At 34.9% G+C, this 19596-nt stretch overlaps 1 protein-coding gene across 1 annotated transcript in view; it reads left to right on the top strand.

Annotated features, from left to right (window-relative positions):
- Nucleotides 1-19390, top strand: part of LOC136037325 (carboxypeptidase N catalytic chain-like) — a 38014-nt gene extending 18624 nt beyond the window's left edge. The window contains exons 4-6 of the mRNA XM_065719994.1: nucleotides 7524-7685; nucleotides 16124-16274; nucleotides 19128-19390. Coding sequence (XP_065576066.1) covers nucleotides 7524-7685; nucleotides 16124-16274; nucleotides 19128-19233 — 419 coding nt within the window. The 3' untranslated portion in view covers nucleotides 19234-19390. The remainder of the gene's footprint in view (nucleotides 1-7523; nucleotides 7686-16123; nucleotides 16275-19127) is intronic.
- The last annotated feature ends 206 nt before the right edge of the window (nucleotides 19391-19596 follow it).

The following is a 19596-nucleotide window of genomic DNA, read 5'->3' as shown; positions in this document are numbered from 1 at the left end:
CAGGTTTACTGACTCTTGAACATGCAACATACAATTGTCCATGGGAAAAACAATCCGTATTCAGATCTATACCGTATTTTTCTAATGATTGCCCTTGAGCTTTGTTGATGATGATTGCTAATCGAATATTCCCTGTGTCCCCGTCGTCATTTATATATTCCTTCTGCCCCTCCGGCGTCCCCATTGTAGTTGTGTCCCTGTGTCCCGGTCGTCATTTATACTCCGTGTGTCCCAGTGTGGCCAAGCGCCACACCAACAGCTTGTACTAAATATATTCTCTTTGAATCGCAAGTCTTATATACTTATAATGACGTCATATACAAAGCCTTATATACTTATAATGACGTCATATACAAACATACAAAACACATACATGGGCTTTCTAAATATTCAGAAATTCTAAGGGCGTAAATTTCAATCTATGGGGGAAAAATTACCCTTAGTCTTCGTTTAGGGGAGCATGTTTTGACTAAACGTGCCATATGGGTACTGAGTATGTGGTTGATCCCTTCTTATTGTTATAATGATACAAATTGGCGTAAATAGAGGTTAGTGGAGGTGAAAAACTGCCTCATATTTATTAAATTCTGTTTTTGTGTGTAAAGAAAGTTTACATAGACGAGCCCTTATTTTTGAATCATTGTTGTACAAAAGGGAAACTACCGTAAATAAAGTGGACGGTGTTAGGTGTCTGTTTATTTGCAACGACCCTGAATATGGTATAAAAACGAACAGATATCAAATGGATAACTTTTACCCAAATCATGGTTGTTTCTAGTAAAGATCGAACTACGGCCCATACTAGCTAAAAGTTTAAACCCCTTTTTGAAAAAAAAAACTGTCAGGGGAGAAAAATTTCCATTTGAATTAGAATAGTTTCCAGGACTGGGAACTATTATTTATTCAACTAATCGTAAAGGTTTATTGCGGAAGCAAACTTATTGGAATTTCAAAGGATAGCCTGAAGACCCTCGAAGTTGGTATTGGATTGTAATGAAAATGGACATTTAGAATCACTACTGCTGAAAACCACATACAGAAAAGTTACAGCTCCCAGTTTAAAAAAATAACTACAATCACGTTTTGCCTTGACAGTTCTGAAGTGGCCCCTTTCTCTTCTTTTTGCTTCATTCAGGGCTAGGAGGGCACGGGAACAAGTTACAAAGCTATTTAAGAGTTCATTTGAAAGAAAGTTTGAATATCTAGTGATTGTAGCAATAAAAAAAGGATAATACTGTAGTAAAATGCAATTTTTGCATTTTACCGGGTGAGGAATGACGTCATATATCATAGGCTACTGCCCTAAATGACGTCATATTAAGACGAATCATTATGCTAAGTGTTGCCAACACTGAATGCATGAAATTGTCCCAAATGATAAAAACGAAACTGGTGGCTTGCGGAGGTTGCTTTAAACAGTTTAAGGTGGAAGTCATGGCCAATTGTAGAAAAAAGCCAAGACAGATTGTCCAGGTTAATTTTACCCCTTTGATGGCCGTTGTTACTGTCTCCCATTTATGCTCCATGCAAACGTGTCCCTTTACAATGACGAACTAGAGTCGTACCGGTTGGAGGTTCTCCAACCGGTAGGTTGCTTTAAACAGTTTAAGGTGCAAAAGTTATGCCAAGGTCGAATACCAACAGTGAGAATGGTTTATTAACGACACTGTTGGGATAATAACAGAAACAATCTTCGGATTTGCATAGGGCGCAATATACACAATAAAAGAGCCATGAGTCATGAGTATGAGTCACATACAAACGACTAAATTATATGAGAAGAACTTTGCCTTTTATAAAGTGCACAATCGACCTTTTAAAAAAATCGTTTTCCAACTTGGGCAAATGAACTAGAAGTCAACGTAAGTTTTTGCTTAAATAGGGCATTAAATGTCCTATTTAAATACCATTTTCTTTCATATCTCTTTAAACTTTGTCTTAAAAAATCTGGATTCTGTCCCTTAACGTGTCAATTGGGTATATTATCCTTGGCATCTTTAAGGAATTTTAAATAAAAAGAAAATTGGTTATCTATGAAATAATTAAAAGAAATTAAGATGTTTAGTTGAAAATACTTTACAAAAATTTGTGTTTTCATTATTTTGCTTGCTTGAATGTAACATTATAAGACAGCTGATCATTGGAAATGAACGAGCGATCGAAAAAGAATAATAACAATAATCGTAAATCATTTCTGAAGAGAGAAAAGAGCAAAGTTGAAAGTTAAAATGAAAAAAAAAATTCCTGCTTTGGGGCTTATGCAACTTACTTTTCAAAAACTGTTTAAGACAAATTGACTGGTGATACTTTTATACAATTTTTGTGCACGTGATATTTTTGTTATACAATCCTAATAAGGGCTTATACCAGATTTGCCTCTCACTCAACTGGATCTGTCTCCGCTTTTTCTACAATTAGGCATGGCTTGATGCCCACAACTACTTGATTTTAATTCAATCTTAGGGAAGATACCAGAATGATATAGCTTGTGTTCGGGAGGATTTTAGAAACCCCTCCCATTCGACATATATACTGCACATCTAATGAATGAATTCCGTATATATATATAGGATTATCCAAAACAAGTTCTTCACTGAAAAACATAAAACCGACGGCACCGTCCTCTTACAATAGAAAAAATTCTTAATCTGCATAGCCTTGAAGTTTTAACATCCTCTTAAAATCTTCAAGATCTACATAATTTTCGTCACCGAGATCTCGCCGAGATGATATTGTGTGTATTGCTTGCATAATAATTTTATGCCTCGTTTCTTCTTCAAGCCATTCATTAGGAAGGACACATTTTGCTAACTTCATACTTTCATACAAATCATATTCGAAAATTTTATTATCACCGTCCACATCAAAAAACCTGAAAAGAGTCAAAGGATCTTGGGTGATGATTGAGTTTATATTACCGTTCTCAGTTTGGTATAAACTTTTTAGAAGTCTTCTTAGGGCTCGGGTACTGTGGAGACCTAGTCCATGTATAATCTTATCGACGTCATGCTCACGAAGAAGATCAACTAATTGGTGACGGTTCTCAACAATTTTCTTAGCTAAGTAATAGTAATTTTTAACTACTAAAGGCAATAGAAAATCCCACAATGTTTTACCAGGTGGTAATGCTTCTAGTTCATCCGTATGACTATAAAAAATGCCTTCCTCATACTCTCCAATTATGCGCCATACAGCCCCTGGGTTTCCCTGATTTCCACAATAGTTTACGGATGAAAATATATTTCTAAGAATTGTTTTCCCATGAGAGTCTTTAAAAGACTTGTAACCTTCTGGATAAAACTGGTGCCCTCTTATTATGACGTCTAATTTATTTTTCTTCAAAAATTCTTTTGCGCTTTTCGCCGTAAAGTCATAAATTCCATCTCCTCTGCTGCTCTCCTCAAATCTAGTTCTCAGTGTACTAAAACCAGACGACACTGGGTCAGACCAAAGGATATTTTGTAGGGTGGTTGACATTTTTTCAGGCTCTTTAATACGGTCTTCGGCATCGATTTCTTGGATTGTAGGTGGCTTATCGGTGTAATACGGAATTCCCCCATGGGCACACCAGTGCCTAGTATTTACAACTGCAGCAATAGGCAGGGCATTACAACACTGCATGATTAAATCAAAAACTTTTTCTGAATATTTTAAATTAATTTCTTTTTTTGCTCCATATTTATCTATCATGGCCCTTGATTCATGGCTGCCACGGATGAAAAAGAAATTTTTTGGATAAACTAGCTTCCTTGCAATAGCGTATAAGAAAGACTCAACATTCTGTGGACCACGATTAAGACAATTACCCAATTGAACCAATGCTACGTCCCCTCTAACGTGTTGATATTCAGATAAATACAATTTTTGTTGGTATGAGTATTGTCCATGTATGTCACCAAAAATAGAAACATTTTTTGAAAAGATTCGAACCACGTTTTTTTCTTTTAAAAACAGGGTCTTGGCATCTTTTAGCATAGATAACACTTCTTTTTCTTTGAGCAAAGAATCTTTTAAAAATGTCTCCTCAACTCTTTTTAAGAAAGATTCATCGAAGGAGTATTTCATAATTTTCTATAAAATTTAAAAATTGAAGGGCTAGAAGTCTATTAAAATGGGCAAGTTTTTGGAAATGATTTAAAAAATTTAATATAATCTCCCTAAGTTCGGTTTTGACTAGATCCTTTATTGAAAAAAAAAATGAAAATATTTATGGAATTATCAAATTTTGAAATATGGCAGGATTTATCAAGCAGAAGTAAAATTGTTTTGTTTCCCACTGGAATAACAATTGCAGAGACTGAAATCAGTCTTCTTAACAGTAATTTATAAAAAAAAGTATAATAAGAACTGACAATTGCTTAAACTTTGATAAGATTTTGTATACACGTTAAGTTACGCAACGTTATTTCTTAGTTTGGCTGCAGTGCTTATTACGAACCGCACGGAGTCTCTTCATATAATTTTTATATTTGATGAGAATAGTAACATCAAATACAGAAAAAAGACTTCGGGCTTTTCTAGTTGGATATAGTATATAACAAACCTCAGGGAGTCGCTTAAATATGACATCATACCTAATATGACATTATCTGGTGTATGAAGAAGTAGTTTTGGTCAAAAGTATATTTTGTGTTTAATATCATGTTTTTTTTAGGAAACCCGTGCATATAGAATTCTCGTTCAAATGAGTGCTTAAACATCTCCCTATGATGTTCCAGCACTCCACAAGCGGTGAAGAAAAAAAGAAAAAAGGGAAACACCAGTGCTACTTATGCAACAAGCTTATTTTCTTTGTTGTTCACAATAGGTGGAAATAAGTTTTCTGTAAGAGCTTTTCAGCAATGGACATTCCAATGGCGTCCATTGTAATTTATGAAATATCAAAATCAAGTAGTAGCATAATTATTTTGTTGTTATGAATTGCTATTTTGATATTGAAAGTTCCCCACTAGCGGGCATTGAAGGTTTTTAAAGAATCAAAGAAACTATTATGTAACAAGCAAAGCCTATTACATAACAACCAAAGTAAACATTCCTTTGACGTAACGTACACCTGCGTCTGGCCCTGAAAGGATCGTCGTTAAGTCTTCTTCTTCATCTTAAATCATTAAAGGAAGAAAAGAACAGCGGCTATGGGTGTCAAAAAAATAGACTGGCCCCTCACCGCTTGCATTATTGTAGGTGTGCACTTGGTTTTGCCAGAACATTGTTCTTGTTCAGTTACTATGGGCTAGATTTTCGCGTCAGTCCTGTAGTGTGTTACTATGGGCCATAATTCATTCTTTACTACATTGCAGCTACCGCTGCAATCACAAAGTTTTTTTGTATCGCCTCAAGTGGGGCACCAATACATCGTAAAAATATGGGGGGGGGTCTCATTTGAAAGAAAATTGCTATATCTAGTGACTTTTGTAAGCTTTCATTCTTTATTGGGTTGCGTCTGACAGCACAACCATGATTCTCGATACGTTTACCCTACCTTTCCCTTTTACATTTGAATCATGCAAACGAAAAGGAACCAAGGGACAAACACAAAAACAACGAGGTTAAACTTCAGGCAGTAAAGAAACATGAAAACACAGAAATATAAAAATGCTGGTATCTCAGCAATGATCTCATCTAAGCCATCTTCAATGTAAAAAAAAAGCGTATAGTTGAAAAAATAACTTTTTGAAGTACTCAATCAATAAAAAATTATCTTGGAAAAAAGTATAAAAAAGGAGCTGCTTTATGAGACGTTAGAAAGGAGGAAAAATCTAATTTGCGTAAAAATTATCCTGTGACGATTTCACGTTCGAAGTTCCCACAGCAACGTGCAATATTGCGGTCATATTTTATCTTTCAATATTGTTTAGCGCATTTAAAGGAAGAAGATCAGTGGTGAGTGTTGATAATGGTAGCAGGTATTTGCTATTGCTGTTATGTTTCTGTCTATTGTCTATCTCTTCTAAGGCAGAATGACATTTTTTTAGTGATTGAAACAATGTTTTTCTTATCGTCTAAAACAAAGGAAATTGCTTTTGTTGACACCAGTATTTACATACCATCGCGGGCATACCTAATTTAAATTGTTCAATAGCAAAGAAAAATAATTTTCTCTCGTTCTTTGGTTTTACTGGACCGAGGTACTAATTTTGTGCATATTTAAAAACTAGCAACAAAGCTTGTCGATTGACTGGAACCTCTGTTGCGCAGCCTCTGGAACTGTTGCGCACACCCCTTTGTGAGTATCGAAAACTTCCTGGCTGTACATCGAAAAATTCTCCTTGTTAGGATAGCTGTGAGTATCCGTTGCAAAATGTCAAACGGTTGGTTTAAAGCTGAGTTGAGGGAATTAGCCAATTATCATTATCATTATTGAATATTATTTATTGAAAAACCTTCTCATGAAAGAAGAAAATAACGGGGCACTACAAAGAGGAGAAAAAACAAAAGTAAAATATCACTTTACAACTATGATGACGTGACTAGAGTAAAAGCAGTCAGCTCCAAGCTTGTCAAAAAATCTTCTGATTTTTTTTTCCGTAAGTTTAGTAACGGCTATAAATGTTTCGGAAACTAAAACATTATTCCTCTTCTTAAATTTGTTGGATTTAAATGATATACGAATATTAAATACTTCCATATGGCATTTTCAAATCCAAAATTCTAAAAATTATTTCTATGACAAATCTCTGTTAATTTTACTTCCTCATTCGGATTGTCGGAGGGCTAGGATGTATCGAATTCCTTTTGTAAGCTCTGAAAGGTCAAGGTTTTCGATTAGATACCAAATACCCTTCATTGCTAACAATTATAAGCTGAATGATAAAATTCTGTTTGATCCATCCCAAAAATCTCAGCAAAAATCTCAGCTAAATTTAAAAAGCAAATATTAAAGATTGTTTGCTAAAATTTTATTATTCACCATTGATGATGGAAAATTAAATTATTTGATCTTCTTATTTGTGTGTTTGTTTGTGTGTCCCTGTGTCTGGGATGGCCTCCCACGCCCTTCCTGCCCGATATTTATATATTTACATATCTTTTATGAGATTGTTTCTATTTTGTTTGTCTTTTACCGTATTATATTTTGAAATCATTATTACCATGAGATGTTGATGTTTTTTCTTATGTTTTTGCACTGTCCCAGCCTTATGTCATGTTTTTGCACTGTCCCAGCCCAGCTCTGCTCTTTTTTGGGGCAAAATATTGTTTGTGTATGAATAAAGAAAAAGTTGAGTTGAGAGTTGAGTTATAGTCGGATCCGCTATGCGCGGACTATTGACGAGCTATATGAACTGCGTGTCCAAATTCAATGTCTCAGTAGACATTTTGCGATACAGATGAAAGTACAGCATATTTTCAATTTATTAGCATTAGTAAGAATCTTCCAGAAATTTGCAATGTAGAGAATGTGGGGGAGAGCAAGAGGGTTGTACAGAGTCGCAAGATAACGGCAATTGAAAGCGAATTATATAGGTAGATAATTACGTTTTTGTATCCCATAGGGGAAACAAATTAAAGGTTTTTTCTTTCTGTAGGTGGAATGCAGGACTTTAACTATGTCTATTCAAACTGTTTGGAACTTACGCTGGAGTTATCATGCTGCAAATATCCCCCTGCAGAAAAGTTGGCCCAAGAATGGGAAAATAACAGAGAAGCTCTGCTTAAATACATCGAAGCTGTTCATAATGGTGTCAAAGGTAAGGGTTATTCAGGCAATAGTGGTTTTTCTGCTCAGTAGACACTGTTTGACACAATTGAAGCTTTGAGATAACCTGCCATTTTTTAAGTAACTAAAAAGTTCAGAAGCAAAAAGAGAGAATATATATTGTTTAGTTTAAATTATACAGTAAATCGACATTTTCTTGATTAAATTTTTGACACTAGTAAATAAGCAATATACTTTAGCTTACATACTAGGCGAATATCATGTCACTAAATGAAAAAATAAAGTAGTTTTAGTAAATATTTAGTTCATTTTGGCTTTTGGATTAAGATGAATGTTAAGTTGAAATTTTTAGATGATATTTTTCTTCGTTTATTTTCCTATATTTTTTAACCGATACAAGTGAGATTTGACTAGTATATATACAGCATATATTAGCTTATATACTACAGGAATTTCACCTAGCAAAATTTCGACTTGTCAGCCGGGTTCATGTTCCTCTACTAGACATTATCTCGATTTAAGTGAATGTTCAGTTCAATTCCGCTTTGGATCTAGTCAAAAAATTGCTGGCTGGTATTGTTCTTGATTTAACTGTTCTATATTTTTGAGTTCGATATAGGCGAAATTTGACAAATATGTAACAAGTATATACTAGCTTATGTGTTACTCGATTTTCGCCTAGCCAGTTGAATTTTGCCTAGTCATCTGGATTCCCATCACTCTATAAAAAGTATCTTAATTTGGGAGATTATCTTAATATTCTCACTCACAGTATCTTAATATGCATCACTCTATAAAAAGTATCTTAATTTGGGACAGTATCTTAATATTCTCCCATTTAAATGGGAGAATATCCATTTCATTTTAGTCTTGAATCCATTCGAAAAATCGCTGGCTGATATTTTTTTCGGTTTAGGCGAAATTTAACTAACATGTAAGCATACATAATATATAACTAACATATATTAATTTAACTAACATATATATATATATATATATATATATATATATACAGAAATTTAACTAATATATATCTACAGCATGCACTAGCTTCTATCCTCGTCGAATTTTGCTTTGCCAGTCAAATTCGCCTTTTCAGTAGGATTTCACGTTGTTCTATCGTAAAACTCGTTTTTTGTTCCATATTTCCCAAGCTTGATATACGTGAAGGTCGACTAGTATGTAATCCGCACTTACTAGCTTATATACTCTTCAGATTTTGCTTTGCCAATCAAATTCGCCTTTTCAGTCGGATTTCACGCTGCTCTATCGTAGAACTCGTTCTTTGTTCCATATTTTCCAAACTCGATATACGTGAAGGTCGATTAGTATACAAGCCGCACTTACTAGTTTACATACTCGTCAGATTTAGCTTTGCTAATCAAATTTGCCCTTTCAGCGGGATTTCACGTTACTCTATGATAAAATTCTTTTATGTGTTTCACAGTTTCCAAATTCGATATACGTAAAGGTCAACTAGTATATATCTACAGCATTTGCCACTCGTTGAATTTTGCTTTGCCACTCAAAATCGCCTCTTCAGTGGGATTTCACGTTGCTCTATTGTAAAAATTGTTTATTTGTTCCATAATTTCCCAAACTCGATATACGTGAAGGTCGAATAGATTATAAGCCGTATATACTAGCTTATATACAATTGCTACAGCTAACAACTCACCTCAGCACCAAGTTGCCTGGGGCCAACTGCTACGCATGCTCCTTCTCCATCCCAATCTATTCAAAACCTCACTCTTTACACCCTCCCAGGAAGTTCCGATTTCCTTTAAACGCTTTCTTTATCACATCTTTCCACCCCAGACGCGGACGACCAATCTTCGGGAATCTGTCATCGTTCATCCACAGAATATGCCCTAGCCATCTCAACCTTTCTTTTATTACAGCCATAGCAAGCGATTGAACCACATTTTGTACAGCCTACTGTTTGAAATATGGTCAGTCAGCCGAGTATCCAGAACAATCCGTGGGCAGTTTCTCTGGAAAATATCTAGCATATCTTCACCCACTTTCCAGAGCGCCCATGCTTCAGAGCCATATTTGACCACTCTCATCACTGTAGCTTCCAATATTCTAATCTTGGTTTGCAGACTTATCTTCCAATTCTTCCAAATTGTTTTTAACTGTGAAAAAACACCCTGAGCCTTGGCTATTCTACCTTTTGCTCCGACCATCTTTACTAATAATCCTACTAAGGTAAGTTAAGCTGCCCACTTGATCAATCTTTTTGTTGCACAACGTTACATTTTCATCTTCTTTTGTTCCTTGCCTTTAGTGACTTAGTATTCTTAAGATTAATTTTTAAGCCTGTTCTAGTACTCTGAACACGCAAAACCTCTAGAAGTTTATTCATTTTGCTCACACTTTCATCTAGGATACTTAAATCATCAGCATAATCTAAGTCCAGGAGAGTTTCATCAGCATAACCTAAGCCTGTGGTCTCCCATTGCCTTTCTTGTTCTCCTTAAGACAATGTCCGTCAAAAGCATCCATATAAAGGGAGATAGAAGAAAATCCTGCATAACTTCTGATTTAATGCAAAAGCAGATGCTAATCCCACTTCCTACCTTATCCGCAGCAGTGTAACTCTCGTATATAGCCCTAATCACTTTAATGCGCTTGTTTGGTATAGCATACAAGGTTAAGATTTTCGCTAAAGCTCTTCTATCAACAGAATCGAACGCTTGCTCATGATCTATAAAACTAAGAACGAAAGGTGTTTGACGACTCAGGCACTTCTCAATGATTAATGTAAGAGTGAAAATTTGGTTGACACGGCCTCTACCTTTTCTAAAACTGCACTGTTCTTCTCTTAAAATTTTGTCTACAGCATCTCTCGGTCTAAAAAGTATCATATTACTAAGTAATTTACTACTTACAGAGACCAGATTAATGCCTCGATAATTGCCATGCTCACTCTTATCCCCTTTCTTATACAGTGATTTAATTAATGTTCTCCAAAAATCGTTAGGTACTTCCCTTTTTTCAAAAATCATATTGATAATGTTCTGTAACTTGTTTCCAACCTCAGAACCACATTGTTTAAGAAAACCACTTAGCACTTCATCTGCACCTTGAGCCTTATTATTTTTTAATCCTTTTAGTGCTGTCACTAATTGTTCCTCGCGAAACAAATCTTCCTTCACATCCCAGGTATCAAAAACGTTTTTATTTGCTCTACATTTTTTTCTGCAACTCGATCTCGATTTAGAACATTCTCAAAATGTTCTGCACATCTCTCTCTAACTCTTTCTGTATCACTAATTGTGGCCCCGTCCTTGTCTTTAACTGGGACAAGTCTGGATTGACTATTGCCTCTCAATTTATTAACATGCCAGTACCATATTATACTATTATGCTGTCTAGCTGCATCTCCCAGATCCTCGGCAATTTTATTCATGGCCTCCACTTCACACCTCCTTATTTCATATTTTAAAGCTTTCTCCACCTCCTTTACATTCCTTTTGTTTTTATATGATGAATAACTCAGATAGTTCTTGTACAAACCCCTTTCCCTCTCTATTAAACATAAAGCTTTTTCACTAATATTCCTAGCTGCAGTCGTAACTTTCTTTTCTAAGACACCATCAGCCACTTCACAAATTTTTTTCTAAAATTATTACAACCATCATTGTCAAATTTTAACCTCTCAAGTCTTATATTCTCAAAATTTTCTCTCAAACTCTCATCCTGGAGTCTACTAAAATCATAACTTCCCGGGAGGTAGTTACCCTTCCGAAATATCAGATTTAAATTAACCCTAGCACAACTAGATGGTGGTCTTTAATTTTAAAATCAATAACAGTACTCCTATATACCCTAGTATCTCATCTAGGTGTTAAAATTTCCTAGTAAAAATATCATATTTCTACCTCTGACCCTGTTTATTGTGTAGAACCACTGAGTCGGTTCTACAGGGGCATATACTACTATAACTGATACCATGAGTTTGAATGAGCAATTAGTAAAATTGCTCACTACTATAACTGATACCATGAGTTTTAATGAGCAATTAGTAAAATTGCTCACTACTATAACTGATACCATGAATTTTAATGAGCAATTAGTAAAATTGCTCACTACTATAACTGATACCATGAGTTTTAATGAGCAATTAGTAAAATTGCTCACTACTATAACTGATACCATGAGTTTTAATGAGCAATTAGTATTCTATTATTAATACCTTCCCAGCCTAAACAAGACTTAGCAATTTCCTTATTCACCATGAGCCCTACTCTCTGTCTCTGTACCCCACCTTTCCTGCCTGAGTAAACAAATTCTATATCACTTATTTCATGCTTCCTACCCCTGGGATATGAGTTTCTGAAACTCATAATAAGTCCAATTCGAATCGTCTGAGTTTGTAAGTCAAAATGTTGATAAGATAGTCATTTTTAACGTCGTAACATTCTGAGTTCCAATTTTCATGTTCTTTAAATCTTTTAAATTACTTTGGCCTCTCGAAAAGCAATGATTCCGGATACCAGTGCAGAACGGGGATCAACATATCTTTTCGAGTCTGCACCGAAGCGCTTAAGCCGGCTTAAAACTGGACAGCAAGAAGTCCCTGGGATCTCCAGTATGAATGGAGGCTTTGTGCAATCCTGGGCCCATCTTGGTCACAACATGGTTTTCAGCACTTGACAATGCTCTTCTAGCAACAAGAGTCGAAACTATCTTGCACAGACAGTCTCAAGCCTTTTCCATGCGATTCATTGTGTATTCATGCCTACAAATATTTTTCTACTACGGAGAGGCAACGCATAGTAGATAAATTAGATAGGAAGAGGTTTTCCACGCCGAAAACGCCCTTCAAGACAGATCAAGCCTAGAAGAACTATCCTTTAATCAGAATCCGGTGCGAATGCTGTGTCGTTGACAAGGCTATAACTTCCTCAAGTGACATTACTCCTCAAGTTGGAATAAAGTTGACCGCAAGGTCCCAGGACTCTCCCACGATGGTGGTCTGCGTCACCATGCAATTTAATCCATTGCTGAGAGAAGGTTTGTAATTCACGGGACGTGTAGACACGCCAGTGGGTCCTGTTAAGTGTACATTTGAGGAGCCTTCTTCCTCCTCCTGAATATATGGCCCTGTGAGAGGGTGCCCTAGTTTCTATTATGGATCCCCAGGGACAAGTTCCCCCCTTGGTCTGTGCCTCCTATGGAGGTACCCTACATATCTGTAGCCGAAATAACGTTATACCTATACATTTAGCACACTTCAGCCAAATAAAAAAAACCATATACCCCACTGTAAATCTTGACCTTTCACATTTTGGCAAAGGGATTAGTAGACGAGGCCCAGTTCGAGCAGAAATGGGCATTTTTCCACATAGAAAACACAGCTTCATTTGATAAAAACAGTTAGAATGAGGTCAAACTTGACTTTAAACAAAAATATAAAAGACTGGACGCTAAGACTCACCGGAAAAATAACCACAATTCTATGTAACAATTCTGTCAATTATTTATTTGGCAAAATGGAAGGACACGGTAGAAATGATTTAAGGGCACGGGGACCTTGTTCTGTGTCTTTTGAAGTGGAACAAGATTAGAGTGAAACGTATTTAGGTACAACAAACCAGCATACTCAAAATGAGATTGTATTAAAGTAAGACAGTGTGACTTCAGTGCAGTATAACGAATTAAAATTTTCAACAGGTTCATAATACCGGTTGAAATGATGCCGGATTAGGAAATTTTCGCTCGTTCAAAATACAAAAAAATTGTCTTCAAGTATAACGCAAATGTTAATTAATTTTGGAAACTTGCACCCGCCTCTACAATAAATTATAAGTTTTGTCACTACGCGCAAGTTTATTGTCATCAATTCATTTCGAACTGTATACATGGGAAATATTTGTTTAAAACTCATTTAAACATTTACCACACCCAGAAGCAGCTGCGTCATGAGCAAACCATTTACCTAGAGAAGATAAAGCTGTAGCAAAACATATATCATTAATATAAAAAAGAAAGAAAAGAGGGCCCATAATTGACCCCTGAGGAACACCGACCAATGACGATAGTGGAAGGAAAGAAAAATTAATTATTAATTACATTAACTTGTGTTCTCTCAGAAGATATGATCATACTGAATCCAGTGCTTTCCCACGTACCCCATAATCATTGAGCTTAGAAAATAAAATCAAATGAGAAATTGTGTCAAACACTTCTTGAATGTCCAGGAACAATCTTCCAAGAGTTTCCCCCTGTCAAAACAATCTTTCACAAACTGGTTAATAATGATCATAGGATAATCAGTCCCATGTCCTTTTCAAAAATCAAATTGAAACTTTGAGAACAATTCTGTTTTTACAAAAAAAGTTATACGTACAATTATATAACACTCTTTCTACAATTTTAGAAAACGTAGAGAATATTGAAATTGGGCGGTAATTAGACCAGTTGTTACGGTCTTCACCTTTATGTAGGTTAATATATTTTTAAACCTTAGAAGAAGAAGAAAAAACTAGTGTCTGAAATATTATATTTATTATATATGAGAACGCAGTCGCAATACCACCATTAACGCTTCAGAATTGTCACGTTTTATAAGCATACCGATATTAATCTCCCCGGATTCATTGGGTGGAGACACTAATGCTGACAAAATAATGATTTAAGACATCGGCAATTCCTTTTCATCATGCACCATAATCCCATCTTGGCCAATAATTTCCCTCAGTCGTGAAATTTTTTTATATTTCCCAACTAGCAAATTAAGGAGCCTCAAAATATAGCGTTTTTGCGTTGCGAATAGATTTTGATAGTGTATTTTTATAATTGGCAAAATTTGATGTATTTTCCTGATTTGGTTCTGAAACATATCTTTTAAATTGTGAATTTTTTACCTGTATGGATCTCAAAATACCTTGATTCCAGAATCTAATTTCAATCCATTCCTGATAACTCATTTTTAAAATTAAAAATATTAACTTTACAAAATTCTTATTTCTAATATTCACAAGATTTCTAGGGCAATAATTTAATCATAGATCGGACACTACAATACAGTAGTCACTCTCACCATTTAGAAGGACTAGTGTTTGGAAAACATTAATTTAAGTAAAAATATTCTCTAATAACATTACAGTTTGCTCTGTTATTCTTGTAGGAACTCTACAAAAAAGGACTAACGATTTCACAAAATTTAAACACAGAAAATCCCACGACTATTCTTAAGTGTATTGATTACGCAGCTCATAATTCGTATTATCACAAGACAGGATATCGAAATTAAAAACCCCCATAAACACGATTTGATTTCCGTTTTCATCGGTCTTTTCTAAAAAATGTTCACATATATTCAAAAATTTCAGAACTGACGCAGAAGTTCTATACTATAGAACTTCGTCTTTGTTCTATAAAATTCGTTTATTTGTTCTATATTTTCGAAAATCGATAAAGAATGAGGTCGACTAGAAAATATTCCGTACAAGTCAAGAAGGGCATATGTACATCAAAGTTTACATTGAAAGCGCGACTTTTTTGTTATTTTAACTTTTATTTTATTCAAATGTTCTGTTTAGATTAGTTTAGTTGTTAGTTTGCATTTTTACCGTTAATAAAGGCCTCCGGACGTAAAGTCGAAATATTTGGATATTTTCAAAAATTAAAATTTGTTTGTTCTTTTCTGGCTTTTCTTGCCTTTTTTTTTACACTGTATTATTTAAAACAATGTAATCTTTTTTCTGTATTTTCGTTAGTTTGATTTCTACAATGTTGCTAAAGACTTAAAGCTTTTCAGTCCTCATTAATCTCACTCCTTATTTGTGTAAAAACAAAAAAAGTCCTAAAAAAGGTGTGAAAGTACTAAAAAGGGTAAAAGTGATAAGAAGAGGTAAACAAAAGTACTAAAAAAAGGATAAAAAATATTGCTGCTATTTTTTTAGGTAGGAACCTTCTTTTCTAGAGACATTATCTAAGAAGACCAGATAATTAAGAAAATACAAATTCATAGGTTTCGTAAAAAACAAGAAGATCCACGATATTAAATCCACAATTTGGTCCATAAGTCCACAATAATGGGTCCACAATTTGGACCCATAAAAGCAGATCCATAATGCTGAAAATTAATTATTTAGTCATTTAAAAATAAAATCGAAATTAAATTTTGACGGAAGTAGTTAGTAAGCAAAAAAAAAACAGAAAGAAAAAGAGAAAAAAATTGAAAAGACATAGTAAAAAAGAGAGACATAGTAAAAAATTTAAAGGAAGTCTTGCAAATCCAATCACCAACAAACAAATACTAGGGACTTTTAAAAGGCAAGTAACATTAAAATGATCGTTATTGTTTCCCACTCTCTCGTAAAACTCATTTTTTTTATACTTTTATCTTTATTTACCATAGCCGAAAATACATGAGCTTTTTTCATCTCAAGAATTATGTTTTGCGTAGAAATTGTTTCTAGCAATGAGAAACTGAATATTAACTTTTTCCCCTAGGTGTGGTAATTGACGCCATAACTGAGAAACCGATACCTGGCGCACAGATATCCATTCTGGGGATCGGAAAAGACATAATATCATCAAGTCGGGGAGAATATTGGAGGCTAACAGTTCCTGGCAAATATAGCGTTGTAGCTAAGAAAAAAGGGTAAGACTTTTTCACTGAGGGGCTACCCATTACTATGTACACCAGATGGGTCGTGTCACACGTTGTTGGGATGTGCGACGTATGGTGGAGCTTGTGGTGCTCAAAGTTGTATACTAAGTGATGAAAAGTGGATAATCCTTCCGCTTCTTGACTACAGGATAATTCGTAGGTATTAGTCAAAGACCGTATATTGCTAGAATACAAATAGCCTAAAGGGCAAAATTGCTCATAAGAAACCCGGGGTGATTTTAGTTTCCCATGGGCGAAATGCATGGACGCACACAGAGGGAACGCATTGCCTGGCCCTTTCGAAATCTTAGATTTTCTTGAAATTTTTGGCACTTCTTAATTAAATTGTCAAATAAAACTTATTTTTATCATCGCCCCCTTGAATTTGTTTTTATTATTGGGCCTCCTAGAAAAAATATTGCATATGTATCGGTCAGAGTTACATGATTGGTTGTATGGACCCTCAGTCGTGAAGGACTGAAGGAATGCGTCATTTTTAGTGCCAATCAAAAAAGTAGTAAGTAAAATTAATGCTGAGGCTGTCCAATCGCCTCCGACAGGAATTATGTTCTTGTGAAGGATAAAAAGGAAAAATGAACTCAATTCACGTCAGAGTTTCTTCATTCAACTGAAATTGCTGATTTCCCACCCCATGACTTAAAACTAAAGGATAACACGATAATTATGCTAATATGTAATTTAGATATTTTAGAGGGTATATGCAATGCATTGGAACAATGCTTGTTCATAAGGAACCCAGAGTTTGATCTCAGACCCAGCAACCCAGTACACGGCATAGAATCTGACTCTGGTGATGAGATTATTTAAAAATGTCTATGTAATAATCAAAACAAGAAGAAGGTAGAAGAATAAAGACATTGGACAAGAAGAATAAACAAGACATTGTATAATAATAAGACAAGAAGAATAAATACATTAGACAATTAAAATAGAAAATAATTAGAACAATAAACTTATTCTAATGAGTAACATAGAAACTTGATGGGATAGCTATATTGGATAGAAGCATGGGAAGGATATGGGTAGGTAGAATAATAAATCCTATGCTTAATTTCTTAAAACTAATTTTAACCTCAGTTATTCTGTGTGTTTTTTTTTTATCTAACCCACCTTATTATCCCGCATAGCTATCTCACCAGCATAACCATATGCACATCCTGTCCCAGGAGCTTCGTTGTTTTAGTTATTTCTAGTTGTGATTATCCAATTATGTTATTCCATATACCCAGCCAAATGTACTACTTAGCTTCTGCAACTATCTACACATCCTGTCCCCATTTTAACTATCTTTATTATATATATCATAGCTTTGTTGTTTTATTTATCATAGCTTTGTTGTTTTAACTATCTATAATTTGACTTGCCCAATCAATTTCTTTTGTTCTACTTAACTCTATCTTATCTATCTTACGATAGTAAACTTTCCATGTATCCAATTCCAGTAGTTCCATTGTTTTAGTTAATTTTAATTAATCAATTTGTTTATCATTCTACTTACCTCAATCAATCCATCCCACTATCCCAAATAGCGGGCCCAATGACTTAACTATGGGAATATGTCCTATTCCAGTAGCATTGTTTTAGCAATTTTTAATTCTATTGGTTCAAAGTGTTTATTATCCTACTCACCCCGATTCTATCCATCCTACTATCATACATAGTAATCTTACTAAGGGCCGGATTTAAGGCTTTGATGCTCCTAGGTACAAGCGTTTATGTCGATTCATTTTTGTGAAATTTTTGGGGAGGTCCCCAAAATTGGGGGATAGTGAAAGCACTGAATAGAATGCAGCTGATTAACCAAAAGTAATGAAAGAGCGTGGTATCGAACTCTCAGCTACCATTTTGAGAGACATCTGACAGTCAGCAACTGGTTTTGGAATTCATGTATTGTTATAAATCACTTTTCTGTCAATAGGCAGCGTGAGGGCGGAGTGCACCTGACACTTTGACGAAAAATCACATCAGTGCAGTACATTTTTGCTAAGAAGAAAATCACTCAGTGATAATTTATTGCACCCCCTGGTATTTTCTCCCCTAGGCCCGGATCAATTGGTAAATCCAGGCCTCATCTTACCTGCACAACTATCGGACGTCCATATCTTAGTAGTTATCCTACCCATTCTACAATTATCCTAGCCTACCCTTCTACAATAATTTTTCACAGGTTTCCCGCCGATTCATAACACGTTTCATGCGCTAAAAAAGTTTTTAAAGATTGCTGTTTGAGGTTATTACAGATTTAAAATTACACGGACTATTGGATAAATAAGTCATGTTTGCGGAGATAAGGGAAATATTATGCTTCAAATGAGAATAAATAAAAAAGAATACGTTTTTTCATGAAGATGAGTCCTTGGACAGCTCTCTCTGATGTTCATGTGTCCCAGAAGTGTCGGAGAAGAAGGAAGGAAAAAAGGGGAATACGTCAGTGTTACACATTCTAAAATGTACTTTTTCGGGTTTTTTAAACGCGGGCATGTAAAGCCTCTGGGTTTTTGACCATGGGGATACCATTGGTGCACTTTTCGATCTTTTGGCATTGTGCAGGGCATCAGCTATCAAGCTATTTGGCATCAAGCAATTTTTAGAAGTTCCTACAACTTCGTACTCTCAATAAACTTTCATTATTAAGACGATCCAAAATAATAAATATCATTGCTAAATCAGCATTAAACGGCAGTTTTTTCTCACTAGACACTTTTTTTTTCAAAGTTCTTTTAAAATTTTCGGTTACTATGGATTGAGGTTCGCTCTTTACTATTTTGCCAATAAGAGGAGTATAAAAATACTTATATTGCTAGGTACTGTTTTTTTTTCTAGGTATCAAACATCGCCAACAATTGATGTGGTTGTGAATAAAGGTGATGCCACGATTCTGAACTTTAAGCTATACCCTAAGGATGATACTGCTGCACCGGGTGCATAACATGGGTATAAAGGAAGTGACTTGGTTCAACTGCCAACTGAACAATTGTCAAGAAAATCAGAGTTAGAAGTTTTTCGTCGATATTTTTTCGTGGATGTAAAAGTAATTAATTCGAGAAATATACGATAAATGATCCAAATAAAATTATACTAATTTATCTCACACCATGTCAAATCAAAAGATTTATGTGCGTCCAGATTTTCAAAAGGGCGTATATTTTTGAAAATCATTGAAGCATTTTATCGAACATACAAATAATAAGCCAAAATATAGATTCTTAATGAAACTATGTCAATAAAGAAAAGAACAGAAATAAATAAAAAACTTTTTCCACAACAGAAGTTTTTCAAAGAAAAGTAAAGA

The sequence above is a fragment of the Artemia franciscana genome, chromosome 16 (assembly GCF_032884065.1).
Source record: "Artemia franciscana chromosome 16, ASM3288406v1, whole genome shotgun sequence".
Lineage (NCBI taxonomy): Eukaryota > Metazoa > Arthropoda > Branchiopoda > Anostraca > Artemiidae > Artemia > Artemia franciscana.
The sequence above is the reverse complement of the archived record's forward strand: the minus strand, read 5'-3'. Positions and strand labels throughout refer to the sequence as shown.